This window comes from Amphiura filiformis, chromosome 1 (genome assembly GCF_039555335.1).
Source record: "Amphiura filiformis chromosome 1, Afil_fr2py, whole genome shotgun sequence".
Taxonomy (NCBI): domain Eukaryota; kingdom Metazoa; phylum Echinodermata; class Ophiuroidea; order Amphilepidida; family Amphiuridae; genus Amphiura; species Amphiura filiformis.
This window is the reverse complement of record NC_092628.1, coordinates 79,972,022-79,988,875: the sequence shown is the minus strand read 5'-3', so window position 1 is coordinate 79,988,875 and position 16,854 is coordinate 79,972,022. Positions and strand designations below refer to the sequence as shown.

Sequence of the window (16,854 nt, the reverse complement as noted above, 5' to 3'; positions counted from 1 at the left end):
GAAATGACCTTGAGAATGCGGACAATAAAACTGTATTTAAGAAGGTGAATGGTTTGCTAAACAAAGACACCAAAGTACTCCCAGCCCATGAATCGGCGCAGGAACTGGCTAATGACTTTGCTAGCTTTTTCAACAACAATGTCACTACAATATATCAAGATCTTGGTAAAGACCAACCTGATCTAGACAGATTTGACTCTCTGCCTGAAAGACCAGTTTGTGTTTCATTCAGTGAGTTTGATCTTTTGGGCGAGGAGGACGTTCTGATAGCCCTTAAAGAAACTTCCACAAAGTCTTGCAAAATTCATGTTTTTGAAGCAGCGCCCGCAGGCAATGCTTCCCTATTTAATTTCACCGAAATGACTTGCATACGATAGGTGATATGCCTCAACTTTTGTTGAGACACCATTCAAAATACATACGATAATCGAGCTCAAATGAGATCGAAAATTGTAGGTTAAGCGCATGCACACTCTGTATTAATTTGTTATGAGTTTGTTTTGTATGGCAGTACATGACTGAGAAAGAGATTAAACATAGTTGGTCTTTTTAACAGTCATTTGTCATGGGATTGTTTTACATATGTCAGTAAATGACTGAGAAAGAGATTACATGAGAGCGAAACCCCCATAATGCATTGCGAGTCAAGCATACTAGCGACTGAGCAACAGCTGTTACGTCATCATTTTCATGTTGGTCATCAGCATGGTCAGTTGATATAAACAGTCTTATCTCTCACAACTCCCGTATTTTGCGTGTGAGTATTATAAACCTAGATGTAGTTCACACAGTATTCAGTGGAATAAACGAATTTGAGTCGACAATAATCTGGTCACTGATGTGGTCATGTATGTTAGCGATTGAGCGCCAAATAAACTTGTTCTGCATAAAATGTTGTCAATTAGACCTATAGGAAACAAATGCCTTGGATATTGATATTGGCAAAGCATTCTTCAATCTTCGGATGATTGATGTATATTGTAGTTTGATGGAGACGATGGGGTCAAATACTAGGTTGAAAATGTTATTTTATCGTGCCGCCAGTTCATGTCATGTCATGGTTATACTTTGATAGAGGACGGGAGTAAAAAACTTTGATTAAAAAGTGTTATAAACACAAGGAAAAGCAAGGACATCGGAAATATTCAATTATTCTCATGATCATACGCTCAAAATAAACGTGGGGGGTCTCCCTGGTTGGAGGTATACGGGGACGTGCCACGGTTTTGGGTACCGTACCTTTTCAGCGATTTTGGTATATGATTATGGGTGGGTTTTAAGTGCATTGGACCAATATTTAAATGATAAATCCTTGGCGTTGCTTAACCCTTTTAAAGGTTTTTTTTATTGTTCCTGTTATCACACGTATCATCAATGAATCCCTTCATACTGGTGTTTTCCCTGATAACCTGAAGCATTCTGCTGTCACACCCATTATCAAACAAGATATTCCTGAAAAAAATTGGTGTCAGTTCCAATTTACAATGTAATTATTATTTGAATGTAATGTTAAAGATTGAATTGCATGAGAAGTTTTGCACTGCAGAACTGACAGGAACATTTAGTGGTAGTTCATTTATCATTAAATAATTATACACTTACATACGTGTTTTGGCGCATCGTCAGCCTTCTATTCTAGCTAAAAACGTTTTTAAAAATAAAAAATATGCAAATGAGGTAGTTAATTTGCATATTTTGCTACAAAAATCACGTGGGATCTTAAGACTGACACTTTACCACCACCCTACCAAGTTACATATATATACCCCCTACCAGTTCCGAAAAATGGCAAAAAGCGTTTTTAAAAATAGAAAAAAAGGAAACGAGGTGGCTGGTTTGCATATTTTGTGACAAAAATAGCATCTGATCTTAAGACTGCTCTTAACCATCACCCCACCAAATTACATTTCTATATGCCTCACCAGTTCCGAAAAATGGCCAAAAGCATTTCGACAAAAAATCGGCAAATGTGGTGACTAATTTGCATATCTTGCCACAAAAATCGCATCGGATCTTACGACTGCCGCTTACCACAACCTCATCAAGTTACATCCCTATACGCCTCACCAGTTCTTCGAAATGGCAAAAAAAAAACACCCAAAAACAATTTTTAAGTTAAATATGCAAATTAGCTACCTAATTTGCATATTTTGCGCCAAAAATTGCATCAAGTCTTAGGGCAGCCACTTACCACCACCCTACCAAGTTACACCCCAATACACCTCACCAGCTCCGAGAAACTAACCTGGAAGCCAAAGGCATTTAAAACAAAGTTCACACAATACAAATGTATAAGAAGCCATTATAGCATAAGGCAATTTATAAGTCATTTTAAATGATTTTAAATGTGACGTATAAAATTTGTCTATAACACAGGGAGATATAAAATGTAGGGATTTGGGTACTTTTTGTTCAATTTTCACAGAAATTGAAGGATTTTGACCCATGTTTTTGTCTGTCTGTTTACCCCAGGGTCGCTGAAACAAAGAATTATTTTAATTAAATCACCTAATTTATAATTAATAAAGGACAAAGAAAGATAAAAGCAAACATCCCTGTTGCGTACAAAAAATAACTCTATACGACAATGCAAATCAGGATCAATTCATGGACTAATTGCACAGGGAAATGTTGATTTCTCAGCGGATGGAACAGCCATTTTTTTCAGAGGGAGTATGTAAATTAAAATGTCTCTCGGGGAACATTGTAATAAATGCCGTGGTCATGGTGGTGTGCATTTATGGGCCGGAGAATGCTATGTAATTGGCCGTATACAGGAGCCGGGGTTTGCCGTTGATTATATTACCGGTAATAATCCACTGAGTTATAAGTGAATGATATGGAAAATTAATTCAATGCTTTTCCACGATATATATATTTTCATGTTGGAACGTTTAGCAACTTATCACAAATCGTTGAAAAGATGTTAAATAATATCAAAAATGGCAACACAGTGAACACAAAATTTGACCAATTTTGTCACACAATCGATGCCTGGTCATATATATATATATATATATATATAATAATAAAACATTTACTGCCTTTTAAAAGGGCATTTCGTGATCCACAGCCTCATCCCCCCACTTTTCTCAAAAAAAGTTGACATTTTTATACCACTGGAAACCTCTTGCTACATATGTACAAAATATTTCTTGCAGATTAATTCGTTTAGCAAAGATATCATGAAATTTGAATTTCGTTCTGAAATACCAGAACGAAATTACAACACATTGTCCATGGAGCAGTGTAATACACATAATCATGCATAACTCGGAAACGCAAATCGGAATCAACTGACATTTTGGGAATAAGCTTTTTTCGTGGATATGTACTGAAAAATGTCATAAAAAGAGGATGCTAGGATCACGAAATACTCCTTTAATATAATTCTTGAAGTTGAAGTTTGCTTTTTAAAAATCAGTCAGCTCACTATGATGTCAATGTGCAGAGTATTTCTATATTTTGGGAAACATTTAAATGCCTGTAGTTCACTCAAGTGGTTAAAAGCACTGACGGATTGTTTGCATGATCATGAATGGCTTGGTTAATTCACAATTCAATATGTGGTTGTTTGTTTGCCTTCCTATTAGTATTAATGACAAAATTAAATGTTTTGCTCGGTAAATCACTGAACTCTGCAGAGTACACATAGTTGTCTACTTTGTTAAGGCTAAAAATAGTTGACTTGCCCTTCAGGTACCAACACCTGGGTCGGTCGGTCGATATATATATATGAATGTAGTTTTGATAAGACTATTACATTTTATTTATTCCGACGAATTTGTTTCGAGGTAGACAGGCATACCCATTGCAATCTTAACGATCCTTCGCATCATTCATATTTTTATATGATAGTCGTTAGTTTACGCTTTGAGAGAGTAGCTTGCGTCTTGAGCTGAAAAAGTGACCAAAATTCAAGATTTTAAATAGCGCAGCATAGACCCTCATGATCATATCTTGCATTGGGATTGTGTGCAAATATCTGGTGTTTTCATCCTTTTATTTAACATTCAAAACATTGAGACTTATGAATAAAATTAATGCAGTGGGACAATATGAATGTTTCCTGTAAGAAAGTCAAATATAAGTTATAAGTCTCAACTATTAGCTCGTTGGCTGCAGTTTTAAAAATACTATGGGAATATTATTTGCCTTTAAAATGAGGTTATTTTGATCAAATTTCCCAATCACAGTGCATTGTAGGAATGCCTTTAAGCCTCCTCTGATCTGAGCTAGTCCTTTTCTGATGGCTGTGTCTCTTACAGGCACACTCCCTCTGGAATCCAAACCAGGTTGGTTCCCGCCCTCTTTACACCCCTTAACATTACAACTTACTCTATCTTCAATGGGTTTTTTTGTGTGAGCGATATTCTTTGAACAGTCATTGGGTATTAAAAGTCCAATCAATCTCATTTATGATTTTACTTGCTTTAGGGACCGTTCAATATTTACGCCGGGAGGAAGTGGAGTTTTAAGGGGTTAATGCGATTTTTTTTTACTTGAACCATATAGGGAATGAGAAAAGTGGGAAAAACAAAAGGGACTTTTAACATTTGAGCGGGGGGGTGGAGTGGATGGACGCGAATTTTTGTCGATTTTTGTCAAAAACGGTCCCTCTATATTCTTATCCTATCTATTTTGTAATTCCATGTTACATAAAGTAAAAAAAAAGCCTGTAAATAAGTGATACAGATGACCAGTTTCACTTTGAACTTTGTTCTGATCTTTTGTACCGAATTTGTTGTGTTATGGAAGTTAAAATATTTGTTTACGTAGCATATGTTTCGACGACATTTGACATGTATGCATGACATTGGCAGCCAAACGAGAAAGAGGGAACATTTGTGTTTGTCGTACAAAGCAGGTAAAATTTACATTAATTTATCTTTTTTCTCCAAAATGAGCGATATTTTAGGCCAATACGAGGCTAAAATCCGGGGCGTAGCAAGAGCCTCGGGGGCCCATGCAAGGAGCAATACGGGGCCCTTTTATAACATCTCCTTTATTTAGCTTTATCCCTTAGGGAACAACCAGGGGCGTAGCAAGCGGGGGACATGGTGGACAAAGTTCATGGGCCCAAGGGTTCAGGGGCCCCAGAGCACTAAAGCGAAAATTAAATAAGGGCTGATAAAGGAGATGTTAAAGGCAGGGCCGGATTTACCATTGGGCCAGATGGGCACGGGTCCAGGCCCCCCAAAATTTTCCGCGCTTCGCGCGCATTAAAATATCAAAGTTCATGTTGATTTGGGGCTAAAATAGTCTGAAATTGAATCTTGTTCTCGTGTTTTGCGCGCAATTGTAACATCGGAACAAAATATGTTAGTCCTCGTCTATATTTTAATCCGCATTATACGTAAACCAAAACTTGGCCACTGACTTGAGTACACATGCCTTCCTCGGCACGCGAGTTCGGGGCCTCCAAATTTTGGCCTGGCCCAAGGCCCCCAAAAAGGTAAATCCCGACATGGTTAAAAGGGCCCGTACTGCTCCTTGTCCATGGGCCTCTGATGCTCTTGCTACGCCCCTGGGAACAACCCGAAAGTTTGATGAGGTCCTATGAACGTAAGTCCTCCGTTAGGAGGCTGAACCCCTCCCCTCCCTCTAACGTAAATGTGAAATATCGAAAATTCCAGTATTTCTAGGCAAATAAGATAACTAAGTGGCCCAATATTATATGGTTTAATTAGCCTTAAATTGGCAAATGGCCATTTGCGACTCACTTTTCTATATTTAATCTTTAATATACATGAATTTTAAGACCTCTAATAAAATGTATTAACATTTCCATATTAACACACAGGAAATAAGAGGCAAACATTTTGAATCTTTGTTGTTGGTTTTTTATATGACGGGGAATGATGTTAACAATGGTTAACGTATTTATGATGAGATCCTCATCCATCTAAAGCAGGGGTAGAATACCTTTTTAACTCGCCTGGCTAGAAAAAAACAACAATGAAAAACTGCACTATTAAAATCATTTACAATAATTTAATTTGCTACCTATTAATTAACTTTGAATTAATTTTGTAAACTATGTAAATTAATTCATATGTTTCCATGTTTGCTAAAGTCTATATATAATCCTTGGCCATGATTATGAACTTTGAAACTTTAGTGACAGCAAAATGGAAGAGGAAGTCATTCCATATTTTTATTATCGTAACTAAATTTAATAGTCTACCTATTACATGTCTGATAAACTTTATTCTTAGCAATAGAAAATTCACGGCTTAGTCATGTAGTCATGGAAACCTTTGAAAAAATAATGTATACATAAATCCCTGTTATATAAATCATTCCATGTCAAAAATTTACATATTCTATAGAAAATCAAGTTTGACATTGAAATACGGATGTTCAGGACTCCCTTTACCGTGAACTTTTAATAAAAGTAGTGTTAGCATACGATTTCGGTCAAATTTTAATTTGATTATTCTTTGCCAAAAATTATACAATATTATCAAGGAAATTTTCTGGTCATTTTAAGCCAAACTAATGAGGTAAAGTGACAGAAAACTCACTCATTATCTCAGCCGCTTAACTTTGGTGTTCTAATGGGGGATTTTAAGTCAAATTTGCTTTTGTCCTTAAACACAATGAATTTTGTTGAATTCAATTACGTGAAAGTTGGGTCAAGTTAATTCCCCAAATCTACAGGGCCTATTCTTTTCAGGCACTCTGCATGTAAAGTGTGCTGAGGCTTGTGGATCAACGTCTAGGCTTTGTGCCTGTGCGTAGCGCACTATCACTGCACTTTTTTTTAATGTGTTTAGTATTTAAATAATTTTATCAATCGGTTCACAACTTTTGAAGATATGCTCTTTAAAAAGAAATGTACCTGTTTTTTACTCTGTCCACGGAGAAGGTTTGGCTACTTCAAAGATTGAAAAGGAGTACACGTGATCGTGCAGGCCACTCCACAGCATGAGCCACCCCAACCACTGTGTTTGCTATCCGTGGACAGAGTGAAAAACGTGTACTTTTATTCAAAAAGGCATATCTTCAAAAGTTGTGAGCCGATTGAAATCATTATTTTGGTTTACTAAAGCTAACGATTTAAGGTTTCTTTACATACCAAAATATATTTAATCAACTTTTCAGAAATAGGAGAAAAAGAGGACGCAATGAGGGGCTTCTTTTTTGGGACACCCTGTATAGGCTAAAAAATGACAGCAAGAATCGGGTCATTAGTATGCAATTTTAAAGAGTTATGTAGCTTATGTAGCTATTAAGTTATGGTAGAAAAAAAAGTCACATCACAAAATAGTGAGAATGTTGGTTATCATGTTTATCATTTGAAATAATCTTAATCGTGTAACGAATCGTGGAATATATTCTTAGAAACAACAACAAGTTGTCCTTACGACGATATTACGCGAACAATAATTGGTAAAATTGTAAATAATAATAAGTATGTTAATTTTAAAGCTTAAATTCCAGAATATAAATTGTGGTGTACACCCAGGGTAAATTCTTGGATCTCTATTATTGCATTATATTATGACCGATAATAAATGCATGAAAGAATTTTTAATTTATTCTCTCTGGTGATTTCGCAACAATATTATACTAAATTAATAAGAATATCATTAGTAAGGTATTTTTAAAATAAGAAATGTATCGTGAACCAGATACTGGGATAATTTTTTTGATACCGAAGGAAACGGAATATAAGCATAACAAAATAAAAGTAGAGTATGCCAGGGAAGGATTTAGACAGATTGATTAATACGGTATGCGCCTCCCCACCATGCACTTGGTTGATGGATTATAAAAGGACCTACGCCACTGATTGAGATCAACAGTGAGCTAAAATGTATCACCAAATTGGGTGAATTCGGAAAAAAAAATCAGAAACTGGATATGGAATACACCCCTCGAGCCCCCAACCCAACACCCCACACCCCAAAACCTTGCACACGCACAACCTGCTTGGGCATCGAAACAAAAGTAAACAAGAAGCCTACGCGCAGTGTCTTTCCCCCCTAAAATAGTCCCTGCTCACAACTCACCCAAACACTTACACAGAAAATATGACAATCCAAAACTATATGAGGGCGACAATGTTTCACTCTAACCACGCTCCAACCGATGTAACAATGGTATATATTTACTGCATGAATAAAAGTAAACAATGGCACTTTTGCTCAAACCTGATGCCATTTTGCATGATTGACATTTACACGCCTATAATAAAACACAAGCTTACATTACTGCACATTATACCGAGGCACAATATGTGGGTAATCTTTGTTCACTGATATGGATTATAATAATAAATAAATAATAAATAAATAAATAAATAAATAAATAAATAAATAAATAAATAAATAAATAAATAAATAAATAAATAAATAAATAAATAAATAAATAAATGGATAAAAAATAAAAATAAATAAATAAATAAATAAATAAATAAATAAATAAATAAATAAATAAATAAATATGTTGTGGAAAGTCGTCCTTTTTCCGCTAATTTAGGCATTAATTTGCACTTAATTTGTTGCCGATCTTACAAGGGCGTATCAGGTAAGCAGCGCCAGACCCAATGTTCCTGCTGGTCATAATTTTTGGCCCGATTTTGCAAGGAGCCCGCAAACACTTTCCATTTTACACTCTTGTAGCCCAAAATCAAGGTTATATATTATGTCAATTTGCAATATTACACTATCCCCCCCCCCCCCAACAAAAAAAATTAGGTTGTTTAACGGACCAAAAAAGGAGATGCAACTCTGGTCAATATCTTTCCGGTGGATGGAGCTGGCTATATAGTCCAGTAACACCGTCGGGGCCACTTTTCCCCCTACCCCCACATCTGCTGCGCATCCCGAGGTTTTCCCTCACTTGTGACCGAAAAATTTGGGCAGTGGCGTAGTTGCCACATTGAAGCTTAACTGATGAAAGTGGAATAATGCGCCAAAAATTGCACTTTTGGGTCAAAAATGGCCAAATATGAGGCTAATTTGGTAATAAGTTCACATGCAGGCGTCAACATTGGGGATGACTGTATGGACCATCCCCCCTGGCAAAATATTGGGGGGATTTATCCCGGGATCTACGCCTATGAATTTTGGTGAAAGAGCGTCGCCAGAGGCGTTGTAAGGCAATTTGCTTGAATTAAGATTAATGTTTGACTGACTACCACAAACTATACTGTTTTTGCACAGGATTTTCTGACTCGATTCGTTTTTCTTTCAGAAGGAACTTCTTTAATTTAAAAACAGTTTAAGCACTGATTTTTAATTCCTATTGCATGGATTTTTATTCTCACTGCACGAACTAGGCCCTGCTTCTGGTTGAACCAAAACATCTCATGGCCATTCAAAATGATGATCTACAGAGCCCCTATTCTCCTTCTTATGGAGCCGAATTTTGGACCTTGCGTAAATCAGATGATTTCTATAATAGAAGTGTTCGAGATGAGATGTCTTAGTAGTAGTAAGAGTATGAGCGGCGTGAGCCGCGAATATTCTTACAAACTAGTAGCACCCACCAAAATGCTCTTATAAGTAGGAGGTGTGCTTTTATAACCAACTGTCCTGGTCTCAAACTTGTCATCAACTCCAATTTGTTTATCTATAAACCTGTCACCAATTCCAATTCCTTTACCTTTGACAAGAGTTGATATATAATGGGACAAGGCCGATAATTGATGAAATCATTTCATGGGTCTGAAGGAGCAAGGTAGATGGTCATTGTATGTGTCTGGATTTTAATATGCATTTCTTTCTTTCCTTTCATCCTTCCTTTCTGTTTTCATTTTTTTTCTTTTGTTACTTCTTTTTTCCTTCCTTTCATTTTTTCTTTCATTTTTTTTTCTTTCTTTCTTTCTTTCTTTCTTTCTTTCTTTCTTTCTTTCTTTCTTTCTTTCTTTCTTTCTTTCTTTCTTTCTTTCTTTCTTTCTTTCTTTCTTTCTTTCTTTCTTTCTTTCTTTCTTTCTTTCTTTCTTTCTTTCTTTCTTTCTTTCTTTCTTTCTTTCTTTTTCCTCAGCTTTAACCATAGCATAGGCCTTCATATTGTGATGTTTCAAACATAAGTCGAATACGGTATGGTACATGTCTGTTGTCACTACTACTACTACGGTAATTGAAAGGTGGTCTCTTAACAAGAATGATCTGGTTTAGTTTTGTATGTCAGGTGAAGGTCAGAGTAGTTGTCTTTGCACATCCAAAATATTGGGTATTGGTTTTACACCCACCTAGATGTTTACAATATCAATCTGTCTCAAAAATCTGTTATCGGTCAAGTATGTCACATATCTGTTATCACTTACTACTATTTAATTGAAAGTGTTCTCCTATAGAAAGTTCTCTTCCAAAAGACAATGCACAGTTCATATTGCATTGTACAATTTTAATATGGGAAATTATAGCACTGCTGGAATAGGGTACGGTGTGCTACTAGGTCCTTAATGGAAAAGACGAGGAGACCATTCCAACGACGGACGAAATGGTTTGGCAGTGTTGTCCGCATGCCCAACCGCCTCCCTCAGTCCCTCTCCATACCATAAATGACTGTTCCTAGACCACCAGGTCGCCCGCCTACCCAGCAAACACAAAACGTTTTCGACATCATTCGCAAAAGGTTATAAAAGGTTGTCAGAAAACGTTTAAATGTCGGGTTATATAAAGGGTATATTAAGAGTATAAACGTTTTCATAGCCTTAAAAAAACATTTTTTGATAATGTACTGCTCAGCAAACAAAAATGTTTTACAGAAAACGTTTAAATGTCGGGTTATATAAAGGGTATAAAAACGTTTTAATAACATTCCAAAAACATTCTTGAAAACTTGATACAAAACATTCTAAACAGAATGTTATTTTGGGGTTGAAAAATATTTTGCGAAAAATGTTTGCCCAAAATATTTTCAATAACGTTTTAAAACGTTTTCATGACATTTATATAACCCGACATTTAAATGTTATTAAAAGGTTATGAAAAAAACATTTTAAGAACATTTCTGTGTTTGCTGGGTTCAAATATTTTAACATAATGTTATTTAAGTATTGATACAATATTTGGCAAAAATGTTTGCAAAATAGTTTACAATAACATTTTTGAAAACATTTAAAAATATTGTTGTAGTGTGTTTTCATACAAAACGTTTTAAAACGTTATCATGACCTTTATATAACCCGACATTTTAATGTTATTAAAACGTGTTTTTTTTTACCTAAACCAAAAGCCAAAATATAACTTATTTAAAACATTTTTAAAACGTTTTTGTGTTTGCTGGGTACCAGATGGAATGATCAAATGCAACAAAACACGGGGATGCCGCTGGAGGAGGCTGAACAGGAGGGCGAAGAGCCACACCGGCCTGTTGATTCAATTCATTTAGGTCATGATTTGTTTGGATATTTAGGACTATAGCAAATCAGGACTTGGAAATATTTTGAGATTCAGGTCTACCTCTGTAAAGCAGTATTCAGACTTTTTATTGTACGTACAATATTGTATGCAACATATCTACGTTGTTTAATCTATTGCCATTCTATTTCAAGTAATGTTTAAGTTCTAACGAATGTTTGATGACGTAAAATCAATAATATATTTCTACTAGATATTACATGTAACTTATTATCGATTTTTCGTCATTAAACATTCGTTATAACTTAAACATTACTGGAAATAGAATGTCAATAGATTAAATAACGTAGATATGTTGCATACAATATTGTACGTACAATACTCGGAGTCTGTGGAGCGCTTTATACTCTATATGCATGATAATTATTTCCCCCATTCCGCGTATCTCATGTGCAACTTCTAACAAAAGGCGTTGGTTCCCGTAGTATTCCTCATTCAAATCAATTCAATGCACTAACTCGGAGTTACTTGCATGACTTTGGCGGGCTATAGTTGCACATGCAGGTACTTCTTTTGAAAATCCTAAACATAGTCGCTGATAGGATATGCAGCTTATACATGTTAGGGAGTGATCGTTATTTACGACAGGGGGGGTAATGGGCGTTTTGAGGGGGGAATCCGAAAACAATTTTGGGTCTTGAGGGGGGGATGCAAAATTTTTCGTTGAACCAAGAGGGGGAATGTTAAGTTTTAAATGGAGAAATTCGGGAAAACAAGGGGGGAATCCGAAAATTTTGAGCGGACGGACGCGAGGGGGGGAACGCGAAATTTGTTGTCGATATTTTTTCCAAAATGCCCATTACCCCCCCTGCCGTAAATAACGATCGGTCCCTTATAGAACACGGATAACCTCTATTATCATTTTTAAAAATCACAAACATCATCTGAAAACGAATTTCTTTGAATATTGAAAATTATCTATTTTTTTTTAATATGGTGTCTTTATGATTTGAATTTTCATTTCAGTATTGATATTAAGCGGCGGTTTTGATACTTAACTTGGATAGTAAATGAGAAAAGCAGGAATTGGAATGACAAGATGCTTCGTGTTTGTCTTCGAGATGTTAATATGTCAAGAATCTTCAAACCTATATCGGTAAGATGAATATCAAATATTTCGAGAATAAACGATACTGCAATTTTGTTTTTACTTTATGATATAATTTAAATATAATTTAAATCGAAATATGAGTAATATATTGTTTTATCTTTTTGTCATTTCAATGTTTGCAAGTTTTCCCTACTTCTAATTTTGGCTCTTTGTCACTAGTGGCTTCTGGGGCCTTCTTGTGAGGTACATGGCCTACATGTTCCGTTCAACTGGATGACCTCGAGATCGGATTTGAATGAGTTTACTTGATCAAATGTTTGTAATATCAATGATTCTTTTCTCATAATTAATATTTATAATGTTGTTTTGTTTTGTTTTTGTTCTTTGTGTGTGTTTCTCGGGCACCGCTCTTGTCATGTCATGTTTGTATGTCTGTTTGGTTTTTGAGTGTTCAATTTAATTGTCAGGTGGTGCAACGTCTTCTCAAGCTTTTTCTAAAATGTTGTTGGTGTTATTTTATGTGTGATTTTGATGGAAATAAATTGAATATGAATATATATGAATATAAACTATCCTCTACCGTGTGTTAAACGACAGGCAGGTCCAATATTTTGAGACATGGGCTATATTTTGCTCACCTGGAAGGTTTTTACTTTTGAAGATATTGTTCAATGAAAATCATATTAAAATACACAAAAATTACATCATCAGATTAATATACATCAAAAATGTTATGTCCAACATACCTGCCAAATAATGAGCTCCGCTTCTGATTGGATACTCTCCGACACCCCAGATGGGGTCAAGCGGAAAGGAAATCTAGTGTGTGCGCACTTGTGTCGTCTGCTTAGCTGCTTTTGAGGAAGTGGTCTTGGATGCTTTCTTGAATTGAAGGGTATCTGTTTGCTGAGTTAATGCTGCTGTTAGAGCGTTCCATTCTTTTATTGTTCTGGGATAAAAGGAGTACTTGAAGACGTCCTTATTGATGTGTAACTCTTGTTTGGATGGCTACGGTTGGTATGACGGTTGGGTTGGTTGGTTGGTTGCAGTATGTTTTGTACTGGCAGGGCCAGGTGACCCTCTCCGGCTTTCTGTAGTATGGACAGCCTATCAATCTTTCTTCTGTCAGTCAGAGACTCCATGTTCAAGTCCTTCATTAGTTTGGTTACGCTGATGCGTTTGCTGTAGTCTTTTTGATGAAACATACTGCGCTACACTGGATCGCTTCTAGCTGGTAAATTTGATCTTGGATATAGGGATCCCATACAGCGGAGCAGTATTCAATGATTGGTCTTACAAATGTCTTAAATGCTGTGTGTTTGATGTCCTTAGGACATGAACTGAGGTTGCGTTTAATGAAACTAAGAGCCCTGTTACCTTTTGCTGATATTTGATTGATTTTTTTTCAAGTCATTTGTGATTACGACTCCTAAGTATTAATGTGAGTTAGTTTGCTGTAATATTGTACCTCCTAAATTGTATTTATGTGTGAAAATATGTTTACGAGCATGTGTTATTTTCAGAATAAAACATTTTTCTGTGTTAAATCTCATCTTTACATAACCCGACATTTAATGTTATTGAAACGTTTTTACCAAAATAAAAAACCCAAAATATGACCTGTTCAAAACGTTTTAAAATCGTTTTGTGTTTGCTGGGGAGCAGGTGCCTTCGAAGAAAGGTACTTGTGAGCCAGTCATTCATTTTTCCCAGTCAATGTGCTACTAATCCAGCAATATCGACGATTAGGTGTACGCCAAAGTGTGTATCCGTCCCAAGAAGGGGATATACTCTTCTTCCCTTGAAACCTGATTTATGAAACAACAAGTCTGTAAATCAGTGTAAGTGCACGGAAAAGAGTGGACGAATAACTGATCCTGAATAAAGCGAGTAAATGGCAAACACATCACCTTTTTGTAAGTTGTCATCTGTGCAAGGAGTTCCTCAAACCATCTTCGATGTGCTGGGTGAGGTTGAGTAGGCGTAGCTCTTTGCAATTGATGGATCTTTCCCGGGCTTTAGGAGCGCCAGTACATGTGCTTTCTTCTTAGATCACAAAAAGTTTGTGGCAGTTATTTTTTAGCAGCAAGTCCACAAAGTTCTTTATCTGTTGTGATGAGATTTTATCTAGTCCAATTGCTTTTCCTGTCGTAAATTATGAGATAACCCTTTTCAGCTCTTCCATAGTCATAGATAGAGTGTGACCATGGAGTTTGCTTTCTTTGTACTTTTTAAGACCTGAATCAAATATATAACAATGGTGACAACTCATTGCGCCAATTATTTGTTTCAATCCGTACCAATAAAGCCGGCGGTACATGGTATTTTCGATGGATGCCGGGGCTTTAGGACATTTACTGAAATCTAAACTTTACAATGCTCCAATTATAAGCGTCAAGAATTATTGTTGTATAAGGACAATTAGTAACTAGATGGCACAGTTGTGTTTGACCAAACACCAATATCTATGCCCGTGACCACACCTAACCCCCTTCCCCTATTCACAAACGAAAACTTGGTAAGCACCATGTGAAAGCCCCTGTTTTAAGCTTTCATTTGATATACATGTAATGCTCATAACACTAGACTGGCCCACACTCTCTCTAATACCCTACCAAGCCTTCACTCTCTTTTATACCCCATCAGACCACCACTCTCTCTAAAGCACCACCAGACTGGACCACGCTCTCTCTAATACCCCACCAGACCCTCACTCTCATACTCCACAAGACCATCACTCACTCTAAAACACCACCAGACTGGACCATACTCTCTCTAATACCCCACCAGACCCTCACTCTCTCTTATACTCCACCAGACACTCACTCGCTCTAAAACACCACCAGGCTGACCCATACTCTCTCTAATACTCCACCAAGCCTTCACTCTCTCTTATACTCCAATATACGCTCACTCTCTCTAAAACACCACCAGACTGGCCCACACTCTCTCTAATACCCTACCAAGTCTTCACTCTCTCTTATACCCCATCAGACCATCAATCTCTCTAAAACACCACCAGACTGGACCACACTTTCTCTAGTACCCCAACCCTTAACCAACCACACACCTTATCCCATCATGACAAACTTTTGAGGTGGTCCAAGGAACCAAAATCAAAATGCCTACACACATTCCCTTTTTAGAGAGATTGATGGTCTGATGGGGTTTAAGAGAGAGTGAATGCTTGGTAGGGTATTAGAGAGAGTGTGCTGAGGCTTGTGGATCAATGTCTAGGCGTTGTGCCTGTGCGTAGCGCACTATAAATCACTGCGCTTTTTTTAAGGGAGTTTTTGTCAAGTGATCAGTTTCCTTGACATACGATTCAGACCTTTATCATTGCAAACACAGGTAGCTAACAAAATACTACCTTTATTGCCCTACACTGTGTTCATAGGTCGTACCCACAGTCGTACCTATTTTGTTTTTTAAAGCCTTTAGACTTTGACCTCTGGGAATGCGGCTACTATAGATACATCTAGGGTCATGGGTCATCATTGTACCAAGTATGAACCCTGAGGGCGCTGTTGTTCTTGAGCTAGAGCTGTTTGAAATTTGACACATATTGTTCACTGTAGCCCATGACCTTTTACCTCTGGGGTCGATGGTACTGTAGGAAATATAGAAGGGTCATGGGCCATCATTGTACCAAGAATGAACCCTGAGGGCGCTATAGTTCTTGTTATTTATTGAATATTATTATTTTTCCCCAAAGCTACATACTTCCACAAACGTAAGCACGGTAGTTCATGGATTCCTTTGTCGTAATTCCTCTACAATAGCTAATAATAGCAACATACCATCGTCCACGAGTCCTGTGTGTTCGTATAATGAATGGGATCATTTGGATGAAGTCATTGTCGGACGTGCAGAAGGCGCCACTGTTCCTCCCTTAACCGTGGCCATCAAGGTATGACATAGTAAACTATAGGAAAGTTATGACATTTCGTCGGTTGCATCACATACGGTTCTATTCAAGATTGTTTTATTTTTGAGAAAATTTGTGTTTAGCAATTTGTTTTGGAGCTCTTCGACTTACAGACCTTCATTCTTTCCAAATTCCAAATTTTAAAGATTTCTCTGGATCAAAGCAACAACAGAAAAAGCAGAATACATTGCGATTAATTCGATTTCGTATTAAATACGTTATTACGCATGTGGGCATTTCATAGACGAGTCTGGACATTACGATTAAGTTTAAGGCGTTCTACTTCTCATCGCCCTCCTGAAATTTTACAACGGAAAATGTTTTTGGGAATTTTGGGAATTGTGGGTCGTTTATAGTTAGAATGTCCGAACCATAAAAATTGCAACACGCACGAAAATTCAGGGTTCCGTAATAATTAGTTATTAAGGTTAGTCAGAGACCGGAATGATGGTCAGTTTTGGTAGAAATGTAGGGCTACTCAAGTTACGAGAGCTAAA

The 16,854-nt window shown here is 36.7% G+C and overlaps 1 protein-coding gene across 1 annotated transcript in view; it reads left to right on the top strand.

The window, feature by feature from the left end:
- The first annotated feature begins 4,752 nt into the window (after positions 1-4,752).
- LOC140154294 (glycine amidinotransferase, mitochondrial-like) overlaps positions 4,753-16,854 on the top strand; it is a 32,541-nt gene continuing 20,439 nt past the window's right edge. Inside the window, exons 1-3 of the mRNA XM_072176875.1 lie at positions 4,753-4,867; positions 12,345-12,474; positions 16,145-16,339. Coding sequence (XP_072032976.1) covers positions 12,418-12,474; positions 16,145-16,339 — 252 coding nt within the window. The 5' untranslated portion in view covers positions 4,753-4,867; positions 12,345-12,417. The remainder of the gene's footprint in view (positions 4,868-12,344; positions 12,475-16,144; positions 16,340-16,854) is intronic.